General features: G+C 38.0%; 1 protein-coding gene across 4 annotated transcripts in view; it reads left to right on the top strand.

The window, feature by feature from the left end:
• RAPGEF4 (Rap guanine nucleotide exchange factor 4) overlaps positions 1-16,116 on the top strand; it is a 157,277-nt gene that overhangs the window by 8,839 nt on the left and 132,322 nt on the right. For 3 of the 4 annotated variants that reach the window (XM_055718755.1, XM_055718754.1, XM_055718753.1), the window contains exons 2-4: positions 4,500-4,642; positions 5,755-5,843; positions 14,294-14,440. In XM_055718755.1, the coding sequence (XP_055574730.1) occupies positions 4,500-4,642; positions 5,755-5,843; positions 14,294-14,440 (379 nt within the window). Of the gene's footprint in view, positions 1-4,499; positions 4,643-5,754; positions 5,844-10,038; positions 10,170-14,293; positions 14,441-16,116 lie in introns of those variants that run through there. The other variant, XM_027810616.2, reaches the window with a different exon arrangement.

Below are 16,116 nucleotides of genomic sequence, written 5' to 3'. Positions count from 1 at the left end.
CATTGGATAGTCATAGATTTTCTATGAGAAGGATAGTGTTGCCTTAAAATGCTTTTACCCTAGCTCATAGATCTACCAAATTGTTGAGAGCTGAAGAATTTTCATTGATTTAAGAGAGCTGTCCACACTTTTAGATTCACCTAAAAGGTCCTATTCCATTCATTGTGCTAGAGCTTTCAGAAACGTGACTACACTTGGGAAAGGACAGCAGCTTTAGCAGAAAATCCAGTGGTATGAAATGCACCAAAATGCATTTTCTAACTTCTTATGCTCACGAATATCAAGTTACAACTCTGCTGCATCAGCAGCGAGGGGACACTTCAGAAACATACCAGCATCAATGTCACAGAACAGAACAGAAAAGCATCCCCACCAGCACTAGTTTAGCAGAGAGGAGCCAAACTCAGTGGGATTGCTCTCTAGGGAACAGCAGTGGTGATCACAGGAGTGTCTTCAGGTGCTCTGGTGTGGTCTGGAAAAAGCCTTTCCTGAGGCTTTTGGAGCCATGTAGGGGCTGTAGGGAGATCCACAAGATTCACCTCTTTGGGGTTGACTTCTGCAGCCCATCTCCCTGTTTTGAGGAATGGTTCTTTTCTGGATTAATACCACTGCCTCCTATCAGTGCTGCTACAGTCACATTAAAGCTTGAATAATTCTCCATCTGGCATCAGTAGTACTTTTCTAATTAATAGGTTTAATCATTAATGTTCTAAGGAATATATTGTAATATTAGCTGTTTAAATATTACCCTAAACTATGCTTTTATAAAGATGAGTTTACAGCAATTTAGTAGGATAGCTGCAATGAGGAAGTAAATTTATGTTGTCCTGTACTGATGTTGTTCCATGCTAGGCAGCTTGTACCTAGAATAGAGAACATAATTCGGCATCATAAATAGATTAATTAATGTTAATTTAATGATGATGACGATAGTTACCATGATGATAATTTTATTAAAAGATGGTGGAAAAGCAGTTAATTGATGCCATGGTATTTTATTATTCTTGTTATGGTCTCTCTAAGTAAAACTATCCTTTTAAAACCAGTGTTGTTGTTATAGATTATAAGCACTTCATAGAAATGAGTTTGAATGCTACTAGTATTACTGTTACACTGCAATCTGGAGTTTTTACACAGGCAAAATTCCATGTCCTAGTAAGGACTAAGGGCCAGCTCAGCTTGGGACACCTACTGTTAATTCATTCCTTACTCCTAAACTCTGAGGACTTTTCCCAGGAGCAATGATCAAATCCAAGGGCATTTTGTTGATAACCTGGATCCTAGTTCATTTTTATGCTAATTCACAATATTAACCAAACAGCTAAATCTTAATCTAGGTGTTTGTCTGTATGCCTCATTTAAGAGGCATTAATTAGTTGTGACTATGGTGTACAGTTAGGATTCCTGCTGCACTTTTTTTTTTTTTTTTGGTAAAGCACAGCTCGGGAGAAGGTACCTTTTCTAAGATAGATTAATGGTTAAATCATTCACTGAAATCCTCCCAAATTCTAGCTTAGTTTCCAAATGTGGTGGATCAAAATGTATGCTCTCCCAGTAAAAATATTTCTGGAAATTTCGTTGTACACAGTAATATTAAACTTAGTATATTTTGAAGAGAGGCTATTGAAATAAATGGCTTGCAGTAATGAATTAAGAAACATTGAAACATTGTAAGAAATATAACAATTTTCAGACTACTGCTATGTGTATTACTTAGAAATTTGTTTAGAGCATGTCTGTGTGTCCCCCTTCAGGTGCCCACTTCATGCACTCCAAGTGGAAGTAACTGCTGCTAATGCAAAGCGCTGTAGCTCAGCTACTTGCTAACATAAACCACTAGGATCACACAACTTTAATCTGACTTTCCCAGTAAATATGGAGTTTGGTTTCTCACTGCTGTGCTAATGTTTAAAGCTCTGAAAAGCATGGCTCACCTACCTGTGAGAATGCTTGTTCTTCCATGGTGACTCATGCTACTGGGATCATGAAGCAGTTCTGTTAGAAGAGCAAGCTTTTTTCCTGCAGTTCCAAGACACTCCTTGCCACGTCAGTGGAAGTGAGCCCTGATCTTGCCACCTTCTGAACTAGAGAGAAGCTCCGTCTCCTGAGCCTTCAGCAACTCAGGAAAAAAAGCTACACAGTCTATGAATTATATCCCCCTAAATCTTATCCTTCTGACAGGATCAGAAGTGGAAGAAATTTCTGCACTCGCGTTTCAGAAACAGCATTGAGAGAACAGTGTTGATTAAGTTTATATGACCTAATGCATGTTGTTTGCTAACCTTGTTTGCTTTTTCCCTGTCCAACTGCATCAAACAATTAAAACCACTGCACGCAGAGGTCTTAGAGTCAATTCTATGCACATGAACTAGTGGACTTGAACAGAGTCAGCTGTGAGCAGTTGTATCAATGAAACAGTTTCGGACACACTTTTTCTAGGAAAAGGGGATAGCCTGAAATAATATCCCTTTTTTTCTTTGTCAGGTTTTGCTGTTAATTTTGGGATTCCATAAATCAAGGGTGTTAGAGTTTCAAGTGCTAGTGTAGTTTGGGTAGGCATCTTGTCTAAATGGATTTAAAATCTGTTTGCAAGCTGCGCCTCCTAATCTTCTTAAAATAATTTTGACAAGAGGGTTAATGCTTATTAGTACCTGTCAGCTAGTGCACAGTAAAAAAAAAGGAATGGGTGAAAATCTTACTTGAAATATTTCAAAAGGGAGCTGTTGTAGTTGGTTGTGGTTTGAAGTGTTAAGAGGATGCCACTGTGATGTAGAAGCAACTGTATACACCAGAGAGTTATTATTCTCATCTGTAGTTAATAAGGGCAAGCTGGAGTATAAATGAGGATAGAGATTTAATCCCTTCTAGACTTAATTCAATAAGAAAGATGAGAGACAGAGATTCAATGTGAGTAGCATCTGGGCTTCTTTCTTGAGACAAATATTTGGATCCTTTAAGTCTTTGATTCTAAAGAGGAATCTTTAATTTTTCTTTTTTTTTTTTTTTTTGTGAGAAGGAGTGCTTAAACTGTGGATGTAACAATGAGATGATAAAGATATGTATTTGTGAACTTAGTCTTTGTTCATTGTAAGCTACCTGACTTCTGTTCATTTAGAAGCTCATCCACTGGCTAAAAGAACATTCTGTCAGTAAAATTAACGGACAGCATTCGAGTGAATGATAGGTTTAATGATTGCTGCCAGTCTTCTATCTTTCTGGTAGCCCTTTATACATAAATGATTTCTGCATCTGATCCAGCATGATCTTCTAGGAATGTTCTATGTTTCTGTGCATAGTGGTAGGCATTTAGTCTGTTATGAAAGATTCTTTCTAATGTTCTCAGCGAGTGCTTAGCTTACCTGCTGATTCATAATGTTTGACAATCACATTTAAAGTGTATGTTATGGAGCTAATTCACTTTAGTTTCATAAATATCTAGTAGTTTTCTGAACCTGCTGAACTGCTGGTCCATATGCTACTTTGCTGGAGGGAGTTCTACAATTTTATTTTCCTTGAAATCTTGGTTTTTTTAAAGGTGTTACTGTCACAGGTTTTAAATATTTTAAGTATTTGTATTAAGGCTCTTTACTCTTACTAATGAAGAGTTTAGATTCTTGCTTGCATATTTAATTTGTCCAACATTAAGAGACAGGAACTGCATAAAAGAGAATGTACTTTAATAAAGTTGTCTTTCTTGCTTGCAAGTGAGTAAACAGAACACTAAAGTTAGTTTGTACCCAGTGAAATGCCCAAGAGATATGGATATAGGAGTTACTGCTGATACCATAATCTTTTTGCCAGATAGATAGCTTCTATTTTGGGCACCGATTCCACAGACCTTTTGTATGTTTGGACATCTGATTTGTGGTGTTCCTGTATAAACTTGCAACTATGTCTCATTGTAAGCTCTGTAAGGACTGTGTAATTACTGCAGCAGGACTTCAGTGTTAAATGAAGCTTCTGGACACTGCCGCTGTTGATAATAATTATGCTCAAGTTGATAACAGTCAGTTGTTAGGATGTTTTGGAAGGGTTTTGTAGAGGAATGCAGTGGGTTGATTAACATTGATAATATACAGCTGTAGCCTTGCCTCGAAGGCATTGGGTTGATTGACATGGATGATGTGCAGCTGTAGCTTGTTCCTACTTAGCTTTAGTTAAGTAGTTTAATAGCACTGAGGATTGTGGGACACTGAGGTGGTTGGATGGAGGAGGGGTAGTGTAGTCTGGCCTTTGGAGGAAGGCGATACAGCACGGGCTGTAGAATCTGACTGATGGTAAAAGTCTTTTTGCAGCCTGCTGATTTGTTTGTGCTGCAACAATTTGTGCCCCGTGTGAGGCTGAGTTGGACTCCAACTACAACAGGGTTTCATTATGTACCTGTGAAATGGATTTTAATTGATTTATGTTATAATGTAACATTTGTAAGTTTGGTGCATGCAGATGGGGATGTTTCTCTGATGAAGCCGTTGAGAATTTTGTCCTTTGTTTTCTTGCAGACCGTTGGAACGTTCCAGTGAAGATGTAGATATAATATTTTCACGACTGAAAGAAGTGAAAGCTTTTGAGAAATTTCACCCAAACCTTCTCCAGCAGATATGTCTCTGTGGATATTATGAAAATCTGGAAAAAGGAATTACATGTAAGAGAGCTTCACATGATGATCTATTTTATGTGAAAAAATTGGGGGTTAGTTGGGATTGTCTCTAGGAGATTGAAGAAAGAGCACAATCAGTGGAACAGCCATAAAAACGTTTGCAGCCATAGTCATGGGGGAAGGCAGGACTAAAGTACTGCTTGCTCTACAAATACAGTGTGTAGTGAATCTATGGCAACAAGGAACGCACTGGATTTAGGACTATGCTACTGTTTCGTTGAAAGATTAGAAGCAAGTCATTTCACTTAAATCTCGTTTTTCCCCTGTAAATGTATTATTGATCTCTTTTGTAGGTGTGTTGTGATGTCAGGGGCAAAAGCCTATCACTTATGCATATCATTAATAGGATGTGGTTTGCAGTTGCTCTTGGTAACGCAAGACAGATTTGCAGAACTGTGTACTGCTGTGGGGTACAACAGCTCTGTGCTTGCTCTGGCAGCCCGTGTGCCAGATGAAGGTGGACAGCCGTACTTGGTCTGTGAAGCTGAGATGGAAATAAGTGGTGGACCTGAGATGGGAATTTGTGAGTTCCCAGAGCCGTACCATGGGAATAGTTGATGGAGACCTGTGGTGTTTAGTAGAGTCTCAGGTACCCCTCAAGTAAATTTAGCATGCTTTAGTCACACAGCACTGGAGTTTGCTTAGAGTAATAGGAATTCTAATGGTCTGTAATCACACAGTTGGAATGCCTGAACATCAAAGTCCTGCAGCTGCTTCTCAGCCAGAACTTTTACGGAAGTCAGTGGAAGCTGTGTCTGCATCAGAAGATTCTGAATTTCAAAGGGATAATGTTCAGAAAGTCTTTTTTTATTATTTTGTTTATTAACTAAGATCACAGTAAAAGAGAAGCAAACGGGATGAGTGAAGCAATTCTATGTGGTTTCATTGTTTCTGTACCGTATCGACCAGTTTACTAAAATACATGCTTTCCAGTGTAATTTGAAATATTATTGTAATCATAAGTAACTAGTCTGATATGCCAAACTCTATAGTGCCAGTAGTATGACTACAGTGGTACACTAATATGAGGGAAAATATTTGTTAATGTTGTCAAACTTAAGGAGATAGCTCTTATTTACAAGATTTCATCTTTCCAGTATTCCGTCAGGGTGATATTGGGACGAACTGGTATGCTGTTCTGACAGGATCACTGGATGTGAAGGTTTCTGATACAAGCAACCACCAGGTAAAATAGATTTTTCATTGAAACCATCCAGTCAGTAGTACTAAGAAAGAGTATGACATACTGAGGTAGATAACGACAACATATATTGTACAGGTATTTCGTCTTGTCACAATCTCTGAGTCTCATTTAGTTTTAGTTGTCCTGTGTCTGTGGAGGCAAATCATGCCGTTGATTCCAAAAAACCTGAAATGTAATGCTCTAGAAAGGTGTCTACATTTTAATATGAAACAAGACTCCTCTGTCTTTTCTAATAATGTCATATGAAGTGAAGCTGAAGATATGAGAGTTGTTAATTCATTCCCTGGAAATATTTTAATTCATGCCTTGCTCAGAAAGTTCAAACCAAACCTACCAACAGTGCAGTCTTATAACAGCATACTGCAGTCTCCACTGCAAGAATGGGTATCATAGTAATAGCAGAGTATTGGAACTGCTGCCATGTTAGACCAGAAGGCTGGAGGTAATACCTGTTCAGTGGTAAGAAACAGAAGAACAAGTAAAATTCCCCCCCAACTGCAAGCAATTTCTCATATCTTGGCACTCCTGGATTTACAAAATTGGAAATATAGAGTAAATACAAAAAAAAGAAGTATAAGATTTCTTCTGGGAATAGTCTCCCACACATGTTGTCTAATGTCATGCTGACAAGTCAAGTACTTCCTGGTGTGAGCTCAGTCTTCTGGCAAGGCATCGTCCCATTCCCTACTTCCATGTTTGAGATCTGGGATTGTCCCATCAAGTAGCCTAGCATGGGGTTGTACCTCTGACATGTTACTCGTACCTTCACATGAGTGGTGTAGCTATCCTGGACCTGAAGTATAACACGACCTGTTTTTCCCACCTTGACTGAATATAGCATGCGTGGGGTGGTGTATTCTTTGCTCAAAGTTTGGCTGACTGGAGAAGATTTCTTGCTCATAGCAGACTTACAGAAATTAGATTTTTTCACTTTGTTGAGCACTGTATCACCAGCGAAATTGGGTCAGAATGCAAGTCAGGACAGTGTGTGAGCTCTAGGTCTTTCTACTTCTTACAGTAAAATGATAGCTACAAAAGGGACTTCCTTCATATAATTATTTTTGGCAGCCTCTTTACTGTGCTAAGTAGAGACTGATTGAGAGTATAATTAGCCTATTTTGAGCAATTCTCAGCATGGCCTGGCTGTCATTAGTATTGTCACAATTTGGAACGGTACTGGGCTCTTATGAGACCCTTTTCTGTGCAGGTCTAAAGCAATCAGGAATATTTTCTGGTGTTTGCCAAAAGATGGCACTATGCTGTTGTTAAGGTCCAAAGTTCTTTACTGAATGAGAAAAAAAATATACCCACAAAAGTATTCTGGATGAGGAAGTTAAATTTAAAGTCTGTTTGGAGTGTTGCTCCATTTTAGCCTTTTAAGAAATGTAATGTAAATGGTTTTTTTCTACTTGTTCAAGTTTACTGGATTTTCCTACCAATAGGAAACTGCAGAACTACAATTCATGTAGCTGTAGTTCTAGAAATTATATTCTGCAGTAATTTCTTAACTTCATGTTTCCTTGTCACAGGAACAATGAACTGAATTCTTACGGCTGCCTAGTTCTCTTATGATAGAGCCTCACTGCCGAAAGGACAGCAGCTCATGCATTTACCATTCCAGTTCTTGTTAAGTTTGGTGGTTGCAGACTTCTAAATAGTATTTGAGTCTAATATTTTCTCTGGTTTTCCTCCAGCTTGGTGTTTGTAGAATGTCCCTCCTTGGTCTGCTCCTTGTCCTGCCTTTAACCTCCTAGGTGCCCTGTTCCAGTCTTGTCAGTACCCCTTGTTGGCATGGTACTAGCTATTCTTGAGCTTGAAGTACTTGCTAGCGCTCCCTGCCTACTGTGCTCACTACAAACCCAGACGATGGAGGAAGTACAGTGTAGCTCCATAGGCAGGCAGCTCTGACAGACTCAGTTGCTGTAATTGTGCCAGCAAATTCCAGCTAGGAATGGATGACCAGTTGTGAAGATGAAAGGATGCTTGTAACCTATCTTGGAGCGCATTTTCCAACAACAGCACTCAGGAGCCAAAAGTTCATTCACAATGTCATAGTAATTATTAATTGCTCTGCCATTACTATGATACCATAAATTGCACAAATGCTAATGAGAAACTTCCAACAGAGCAGAAGAGATACAGAAGTTTGCTTGAGTTTACAAGTTTAGAAGTTTGGAGTCTCATGTAAATGTACAGAAAGAGTCTGACATCTTTCCTAGGAAGAGAGAAGCTAACTTTGTATTTAGGTTTCTGTTGTTTAAAAAGATGTAAGACATGACTAATAATTTTTTAATACTTAAGATGAGTGGGAGGTTGTACTCAATGACCTCCCGAGTTTTCCTGCAGCTTGAATTATCATATGATTATATGTTGATGCCTAAAGTGTTAATGTAAATACAGAAAATCAATTCTCTTGATTAAAAATTAGTCCTGCTTTACTAGGTGTTTATCTGTCTGCCCAGGGGAGTTAAATTTCAGCAAGCCTGGGAATAAATACATTGTGTAGCAGCTACCATGTGCTATCTCTTTATGCAGTCAGCCTTGGTGTTTGGTAGCTTTTGCCTATAAAAATGCAGTAAGTTATTGTGCACTTGCTGTTTACTAAGAATGTCTTAATGGCCTTTACTCCTACAGAGGCATGTAGTTACATCTTGCACTAGAAATTATATCTAAAAGCACTAATGAATCAATGCTTCAATGTAGCTAGTGAAGTATTAATTCATACACGTTCTTGCTGCACATTAGCTTACTTACGCAGGCCCCTGTGATTTCTCACAAAAAGTGTTAGTAATACTGATTAGGACCAAGTTAAGAATTCATATAAACAGAAATATAAACACTACCTATTTTTTTCTGTTATGATAGGAGGAAGCATTCCATGTACTGATTTAAATGTTTTAATAAAGCAAAACACGAATACTTAGGATCTCATAGATAGGTCTTGCTTTCACGTATGTAGAAAAACCTTCTGACTGCTTGCAGAACTGTATTATGTCACAAGAGGGCAGTGTTACAATACATAACAAACGGCGTATGGTCAATGTTTAATACTAAAATGACTAGTTTGAAAGCCATATTCAACTAATTACAATATATCTGTTTTAAAGAGTTTGACCAGAGCAGATTTCTCTGTTACTGTTGGTTCTGTTCCACTGCGGTGGTAAAATATGCTAGCTGCTGCTGATCATGGTGGTAATTTAATTTGCCATTGAAATGGATAGAGATCTGACAGGATTACTCATCTAGTGCATTGAGTGGTGGCTGGTCTGCTTTTGCTTTCTATACTCTTTTCTATACTAAATTTATTAATTTTCTGGGTATTCAACAATCAAGAAGAGACTGAAGATCACTTTTTTTTTTTTAAAGTAAAAATGTCACACTATGAATTGAAGAGGTAAGTGTAATGAACTGTGTTGGTCTTGTCTCAACTTATTTGTAGCAAATACCCTGATAAATATTGTACTTAAGTCACACAAAGACTTAGTCAGTCCCCTTCAAAACAAACAGAAAATGCAGCCTCTTCAGAATCTATCAGAAAGAGGCCTTTGCCCTCAGTTATGAACAGATTCTGAATTTAATTTTTTTTGGCACTGTTACCTACTCAATGTTACAACCAAGGTATATAGTAATAAAAGGCACTCTTAGAGATATTCCTAGTTTGGTGGTGGTGTAAATATACTGCTGACTGCCTTGTGTATGTTTAATTTTTGAACCCTGTTTTTAAAACAAAACCCTGTTTTAAAAACAAAAGTTCTAACAGATAACTGGTAACATCTCAGCATAAAGCTGGGAATAAATGCATTATGACAAAAGCATCAGTGTGACAGTTTTCTCAGATTCTGCAGCATTGTGTTTTGCTGAATTAGATTCAGAGCTTTTCACCCCAAATGATTATGATTTATATTCCTATCTGATAAAACAGGAAGGCACAAAGAGAAGAAAGACAAAGACCAAATAGCAGTTTGATCTGCAGTTTTGCTGTAGTATGCCAGCTGAATCAGTGTATGTGCTGGAGGATATTGCTAGTTTGTCTTGCCTGTGTTTTTAGTGGAGTTTTTTTGAGCTGATCAGTTTTTAAAAATAGACCAAACTTTAGAAACAATTAGCCTTTTATAGAAAAGCTTTAAAGGAGGAGCTGTGTGTGCTTGGGTGGTACAGCAGTGTCAGTTGTAGGAAGATGCAGAGGGCTGGGGATCAAAAGCCAAGTGAGTTGGTGGGGTTGCTGAGAAGAATGTGAAGAAAGAGGTTCAGCTGTCCCTGTAAGAGGGGGAAGCATTTCCTGGCTGTTTGAAACTGAGGACAAAGCAGGTATGTGTTAAGATGAAGTGGAAGCAAGGAAGGGAATTTAAGCAGGACAGTCCTTGCAATATTGCATTCTGCATGTAAATGCCATTATATGTGCATGAAAACAGTAATTTTGTATTTTGGAGATTACCTATGTGAAGTTGTGACATAGGTTTGTGCTATATTCTGTAGCAGGGGTCCTCAAACTTTTTAACCAGTGGGCTGGCGTGTGGATGAAGTGGCAGGCGGTCATCTGCGGCTGCTTGGTTTCCCCCCTCAGCCCCCAGCGGGGCTGGGGGTGGGTGGGGCGGGGGGGTTCTGTAAATACCGGGGGCCAGATTGAGGACCCTGGGGGGCCGTATCCAGCCCGCGGGCCATAGTTTGAGGACCCCTGGTCTGTAGTGTAAATATGCCCAAGATAGCTAGCTTTAAATTATATGGTTTGAGAACTGCTCTACCAATTCTGACACAGAGGTTGGCTGCACAAGTACTCAGCTGAGAAGCAGGGTGTGTTTTCCTATGCTGAGCTCCACAGTGTTGTAGTTGTACTAATTTTGGTTTTGAATTTAGCTTATTGAAAGGTAATATAGAGAAATCATTTCTGTCTGCCAGGTAACCTAGGAAAAAGTTCAAGACATTGCAGGTAGCTTTTAGAGCTATAGAAAAGTATGGAAATAATGAATGTTATTACAGTCCCATTAATCTGTCTGTAAATATTTTACTTAGGAGCTAGGAGAGAAGTTGGTCACAATCTTAGAAGTATGCTTCCTTTGAGCAAATCACTTTGTCTTATGTATAAAGAGGATGGCCTATCGTATGTTGGCAAACTGCAGTTCTATTGTGGGAGTAGCAGTTTGATAAGGATTTCCTTTCTGAATGGCTGAAACATACTGCAGTTGAGGTAATCGAACAGTAAGTCCCCTTCAAAATAAACAGAAAATGCAGCCTGTTTAGAATCTATCAGAAAGAGGTCTTTACCCTCAGTTATGAACAGGTTCTGAATTTATTTTTTTTGACGCTGTTACCTACCCAATGTTACAAACAAGGTATATAGTATATTGAATTTATAGAACTGATAGTTTACGTTCATGTGAACCCTTTGGTTTCTCTGTTATAAAAGGAAATTTTTGCTCAGGACAAACTGAACTGTGTCAAAGTAATAATAAGCAAACTTCAAAATGCCAGCTTTTGCACAGCTCCAGTTAATCATGGAGATGGTATGGAGTCCTGGAGGGACACAGATGCAGGGGTGAGATAAAGGTACAAGGTGTGAGAGAATGATGAAATTAAAACTAAACTGGCTACATCAACTCCCTTATAAATTCAAAACATTGCATGAACTAAAGTTTCAAAGGAAAGTCCCCAATCCCTTTCAACCCAGAACCTGTAATTTTTTTTTCCTATTTTCTTTCTTCATTTCTCTTTCAGACACCATGGTTTTATTTACACACAGTACAAGAATTCTGTTTGCCACGTTGGAAAATAAAGTGTCACAAGTCAGGGAGGAGCATGTAGGGATGTGCCTTGTGATGGTGGGGGGAGTCAGGCAGATCCTTGTTTCTCATTCTTGTCCATTCCATAGAATGATCTTACGAATTCAATAATGTTTTAGGTTGATGTGAGGATGAAGTTTAACAGCTCTTTCACTGCATGTGTCTCACCTGCCAGTGAGTCAATGAAACTGAATACACAAACAGCCTCTGATGTGAATGCTACCATTTTATAGTGTGTTCAGTGGACCGCTATCAATGGAAACAATCTCATCTTTTTAAGTCTCTAATTCTGCCTTTTAAATAGCTGTGTGAATTTTAGCTGGTTACCAGCAGCTGGAACCCCCTGCTGCTTCTGGGATTGCAGAGGGGAACAGCAAACTGAGTTTTGAGCTGCCAGCAATCCTCCTGAAGTCTACACTGAACAGCAGGAGGTTCTTGAGTGCAAGGTTAACAGGTGTAACAGGAAATGCACACCTGATTCCCCGGGAGACTGGAGATACATGAACGTGGGGCAGAGGGAAGATGCATCTCTGAAGTCTTGAAGAAGACAGATGGGCTTGCTCCCTTGCTGGCTGTGAAACTTCATCTGTGTGGAGAGCAATGCTGGCTGGGATAAAAATCTGAAAGAACTTTCACTTGATAGAAGCCTGGACTTTACTTTAATGAATGTAGATAGGACCATTCCAGTTCCTTGACTTAACACCCCACAATGTTAATTTATTTCTCAGGCTGAACAGTTGCCTCATCAAAAGTTATCTTAGAAAGTGGTTCCTTAACCAACACCTTTCTTTTTCTCCTCTTCTCTTATCTCTCTTGGAAGAGATACTCTTTAGTGTTGTAAAGAATCAAAAAAGGTGAAGCATTTCAAGAGTTTGGTTTTTTTGGAGGGAGGGAAGGGAATGAGAAAGAAGTTGGAACTTTATTTAGAAAGTTAAGAATAATGTACTGGAGACTTGGACATCAAATTTCATGTGAGCAGTAGGCACATTTTCTTTGTAGCTCCTTTGAGTGCAATTGTGAGTATAGTAGCATGCATATAGTGTTTCAGCTCTGAAAGGTAAGCTTGTTAAGGCACAACTTTAGTCTATAACCTCTACTATAGACTATAGAGACCTCTGTTTAGGTGCCTAGGTGCTTATTCATAAATGTTTTTTCTTTTAAACAGTGCCTGTTCATATTTGCCTTCCTTGAAAATTTATTTCTGACAGTTGGTAAATTCTTCCTAGATCCTTTCTGAGACATAATTGATTTTGTTTTCCTGAACACATAATTTTATATGGTAAAATCTGAGCAAAAGCAATTTGCTATGGTTCAGGGAACTGGACTATTATGGGCATTTGTCTTTGTAATGCAATTATAAAGCTACTAACTTGATCTTAATAACATTTGCCTATTACCACTTATTAGATGCATGAAAGGAAAACAATGCAATTTTAAATACAGAAAATGATGCTGAAGTATGCTCATGCTTCTCTCCTGGATTATCAGCCACAAAGATGTAGCAGATGGGATGGCAAAATCTTCTGCTTTTATTTTTGTAGATGTTTCACGAATCAGTTTTAGAATTAAATTCTATTTATAATGTTGTATTAAGTAAAACTAGCATATTTTTAATATGTTTATGTATATTTGTGTGTGTGTATGATTTCCTTAGGTGCAGTTTGTATCAATTGAAATTATGAATGCTGTTGCTATTTTTTTCATTACTCAAAACACAGTCAGTTAAGGCCCAACTTAGAGATGTAGGTAAGTGTTCAGCTTCAAGCCTGTACTCAGGAACGTAGCAACTTGTAAGCCTAAAACAGAAAATGTATCTAAAAATCTTGATCAGCAAGTTATTTAATTGCTGGTAGTCTATTTTTTTTCTACAATAGCTCATAATTAATATTGGAACTATTACAGAGGAGTTCCTGGCCAAGGGGATTGATTTAGACATCTTTCCATCACATGAATGGCATGTGCTCATACAGACTTTTTTGAAGTGGACTTTGCTGCATGTTTGGGACCATCCTGAGTCCTCTGTTCCAGGTTATTTTGGACTTCGAGTTCTCTTGAAATCTCTGACTTATGTGAAAATATTATTGTTCTTTGTCTGGCACTTAATTGGTAGGCATCCATTAACATTTGAGATGGTTGAACTGCACGACTGTGTTGCTCACAGACCTTGTACAATAAAGAAATGCATTATAAATACAAGAAGATAGTATAATTGAAAGTTAGGATTACTGAGAAAACATAACTGTCACCTTTTCTTTCTGATGAGGGTAGCCAATGTAGGGCAGAAATTTATATTCCAAGATTGCATTTCTGATTTCTCTCACATTTTTAAAGAATCTCATCATTGCAACAGTCTTTAGAGGCAGATGAACAGAGGTCATAACCTTCTTCCAAAGATAAAGGTGACTTTTGTGTTCTCTGCTTTGCAGACAGAAGTGTCTATTTCAACTGGTCATAGAAAATGGAAGTAATGCTTGCTTCCACATTGAAGATTCATGTTTTGTTAATCATCATATTGACTTTTTGTTGGCATTTTTAATTAATATTCTTTTAAAGCAAATTGCTGGAAAACCATGAGGCAGTGCTATTAGAAAATGCGACATAAAGACTCTTAAAACATCCCGGAATATTTAATGTCCTTTTATTTTTGATTCAAAGGATGCTGTGACAATATGCACTTTGGGAATAGGAACTGCTTTTGGAGAGTCCATTCTGGATAACACTCCTCGCCATGCTACTATCGTTACCCGAGAACATAGCGAGCTCCTTCGAATTGAGCAGAAGGACTTTAAAGCACTTTGGGAGGTAAATTCAGTTTTATTTGCAGTTTATGCAGAAAAAGTGATACAATGTTTGAAGTCTTTATAATGAAATATAAGCACATTTATACTGTAAGCGAGGTAATAATTCTTTTAAATTAGTTTGGATAAAAAGTTATTTTTTCTTAGCGTTTCACGTTCTGCATGATTACATACTCTTGTATTTCTTTCTTGCAGACTTCTTCTAATGAGGTAGCATTAGTGGAATTCATTTGTATACTGCAGGTGTTGCTTTCTTGGCCTTAAACTTGCTTATGAGGAGAGTCTATCCTTAATATACTCTGGTATTATAAATTATTCTCCTTTACTCCTGTCTCATCACCAGCTGTACGAGGTTTAGAATTTGCAGATGGATCAAGATCACTTAAAAATTAAGTTACTGACTGTATGTGAATTACCCTAAAACTTTCCTTTGTGGAGAACATACTGCTGAGGTTATCAGTTTGTAATCTGTGTGTACTTTGGTATCCACACTGAGAAGACTTCATTAACACGTTACTGTGCAAAGTTATTGAACTTCAATCAGTTTGTGTTTTTGTAAGCATTACACTTGATTTAAAAAGTTCTGGAATTTGGAAGGCATCCTCTTGGCCTGGCCTATGCTGCCAGCTTGTTTTAAATGGTGACTGTACATATTTACATGTTGTTTAGAGCTGTCAGATGGTGTGACAGTGTCATAAAGTTGCAGATCTAGGGACACTGTTTAAGACATAGATGTTGGTTGTAGCATTTTCTTCAGCTTCTGTCCGAAGTGCAGACAGATGGATTTTTTTTTTTGGCTTTCTCTTTTCCTGAGAAAAAGCAGTGAGCAGTATTATACTCCAAATAATCGTCCTAAAGCAGTACCTAAAGTAAGGCAATCGGAAAGAAAGGCAAATCCACAAGTAGCTATACTGACTGAGGAAATGGCACTAGTATCACCTGTCTGCAAATACGTTGCCTTGAAAAGGTGCAGCGTGGTCAAAGCATGCAAGACTATGTGTAAATTAAATGTGCTTGCCACTGAACAGTCTCTGCTCTGACAATACCAGATTTCATCCTTGAATTGCATACCCAAAAAATGGTACAACTTATGGCTAATGTCTACAGCTAAAAAAAATGCTAGTAAAGTCTTATAGCAAATGTGAAGAAATTCACAGTGCAGTATTTTTCTGCAGTTAATGCTTTTTTCCATACAGGAACTGCATTATAGTTTTAGACCCTGGCATTAAAAGATTAAAACAGATGAGACCACTGGCTTATATAACATATACTATGCTTGCTGCTGGTTGGAAATTTTTATGTGGATAGTGCTTTACAAGCTCATGATGGAGGAGAATAAATCCAGTTGTAGGTTTCTCAAGACTATTTTTTTAAATTCACTTTTAATTGGCGTAAGCAGAGTAATTTCTGCTATGTATATGACTTCTGGTAAGCATTCAGAGATGTTAAGTTTCCTATCAGAAATACTGGGGGAGTGGAAGTTAAGTTCCCTTCTTAAAAACTGTGAACCTTAAAACAAACCTAAAGTTGTTTTAAAACAAAAATGCTTATGTGATTTGCTCTTTAATCACTAATACAACGTTATGTCTAACAGTTTTGCTGATTTTGATGAGTTTTTTGATCATAGATGCTTTTGGAAAAGTTCATGTGTTGAAAGTATTGGGAGCTGGGAGCTATCAT

The sequence above is a fragment of the Falco cherrug genome, chromosome 8 (genome assembly GCF_023634085.1).
Source record: "Falco cherrug isolate bFalChe1 chromosome 8, bFalChe1.pri, whole genome shotgun sequence".
NCBI lineage: Eukaryota > Metazoa > Chordata > Aves > Falconiformes > Falconidae > Falco > Falco cherrug.
Note: the sequence above shows the minus strand (reverse complement) of the source record. Positions and strands in the feature narration are given on the sequence as shown.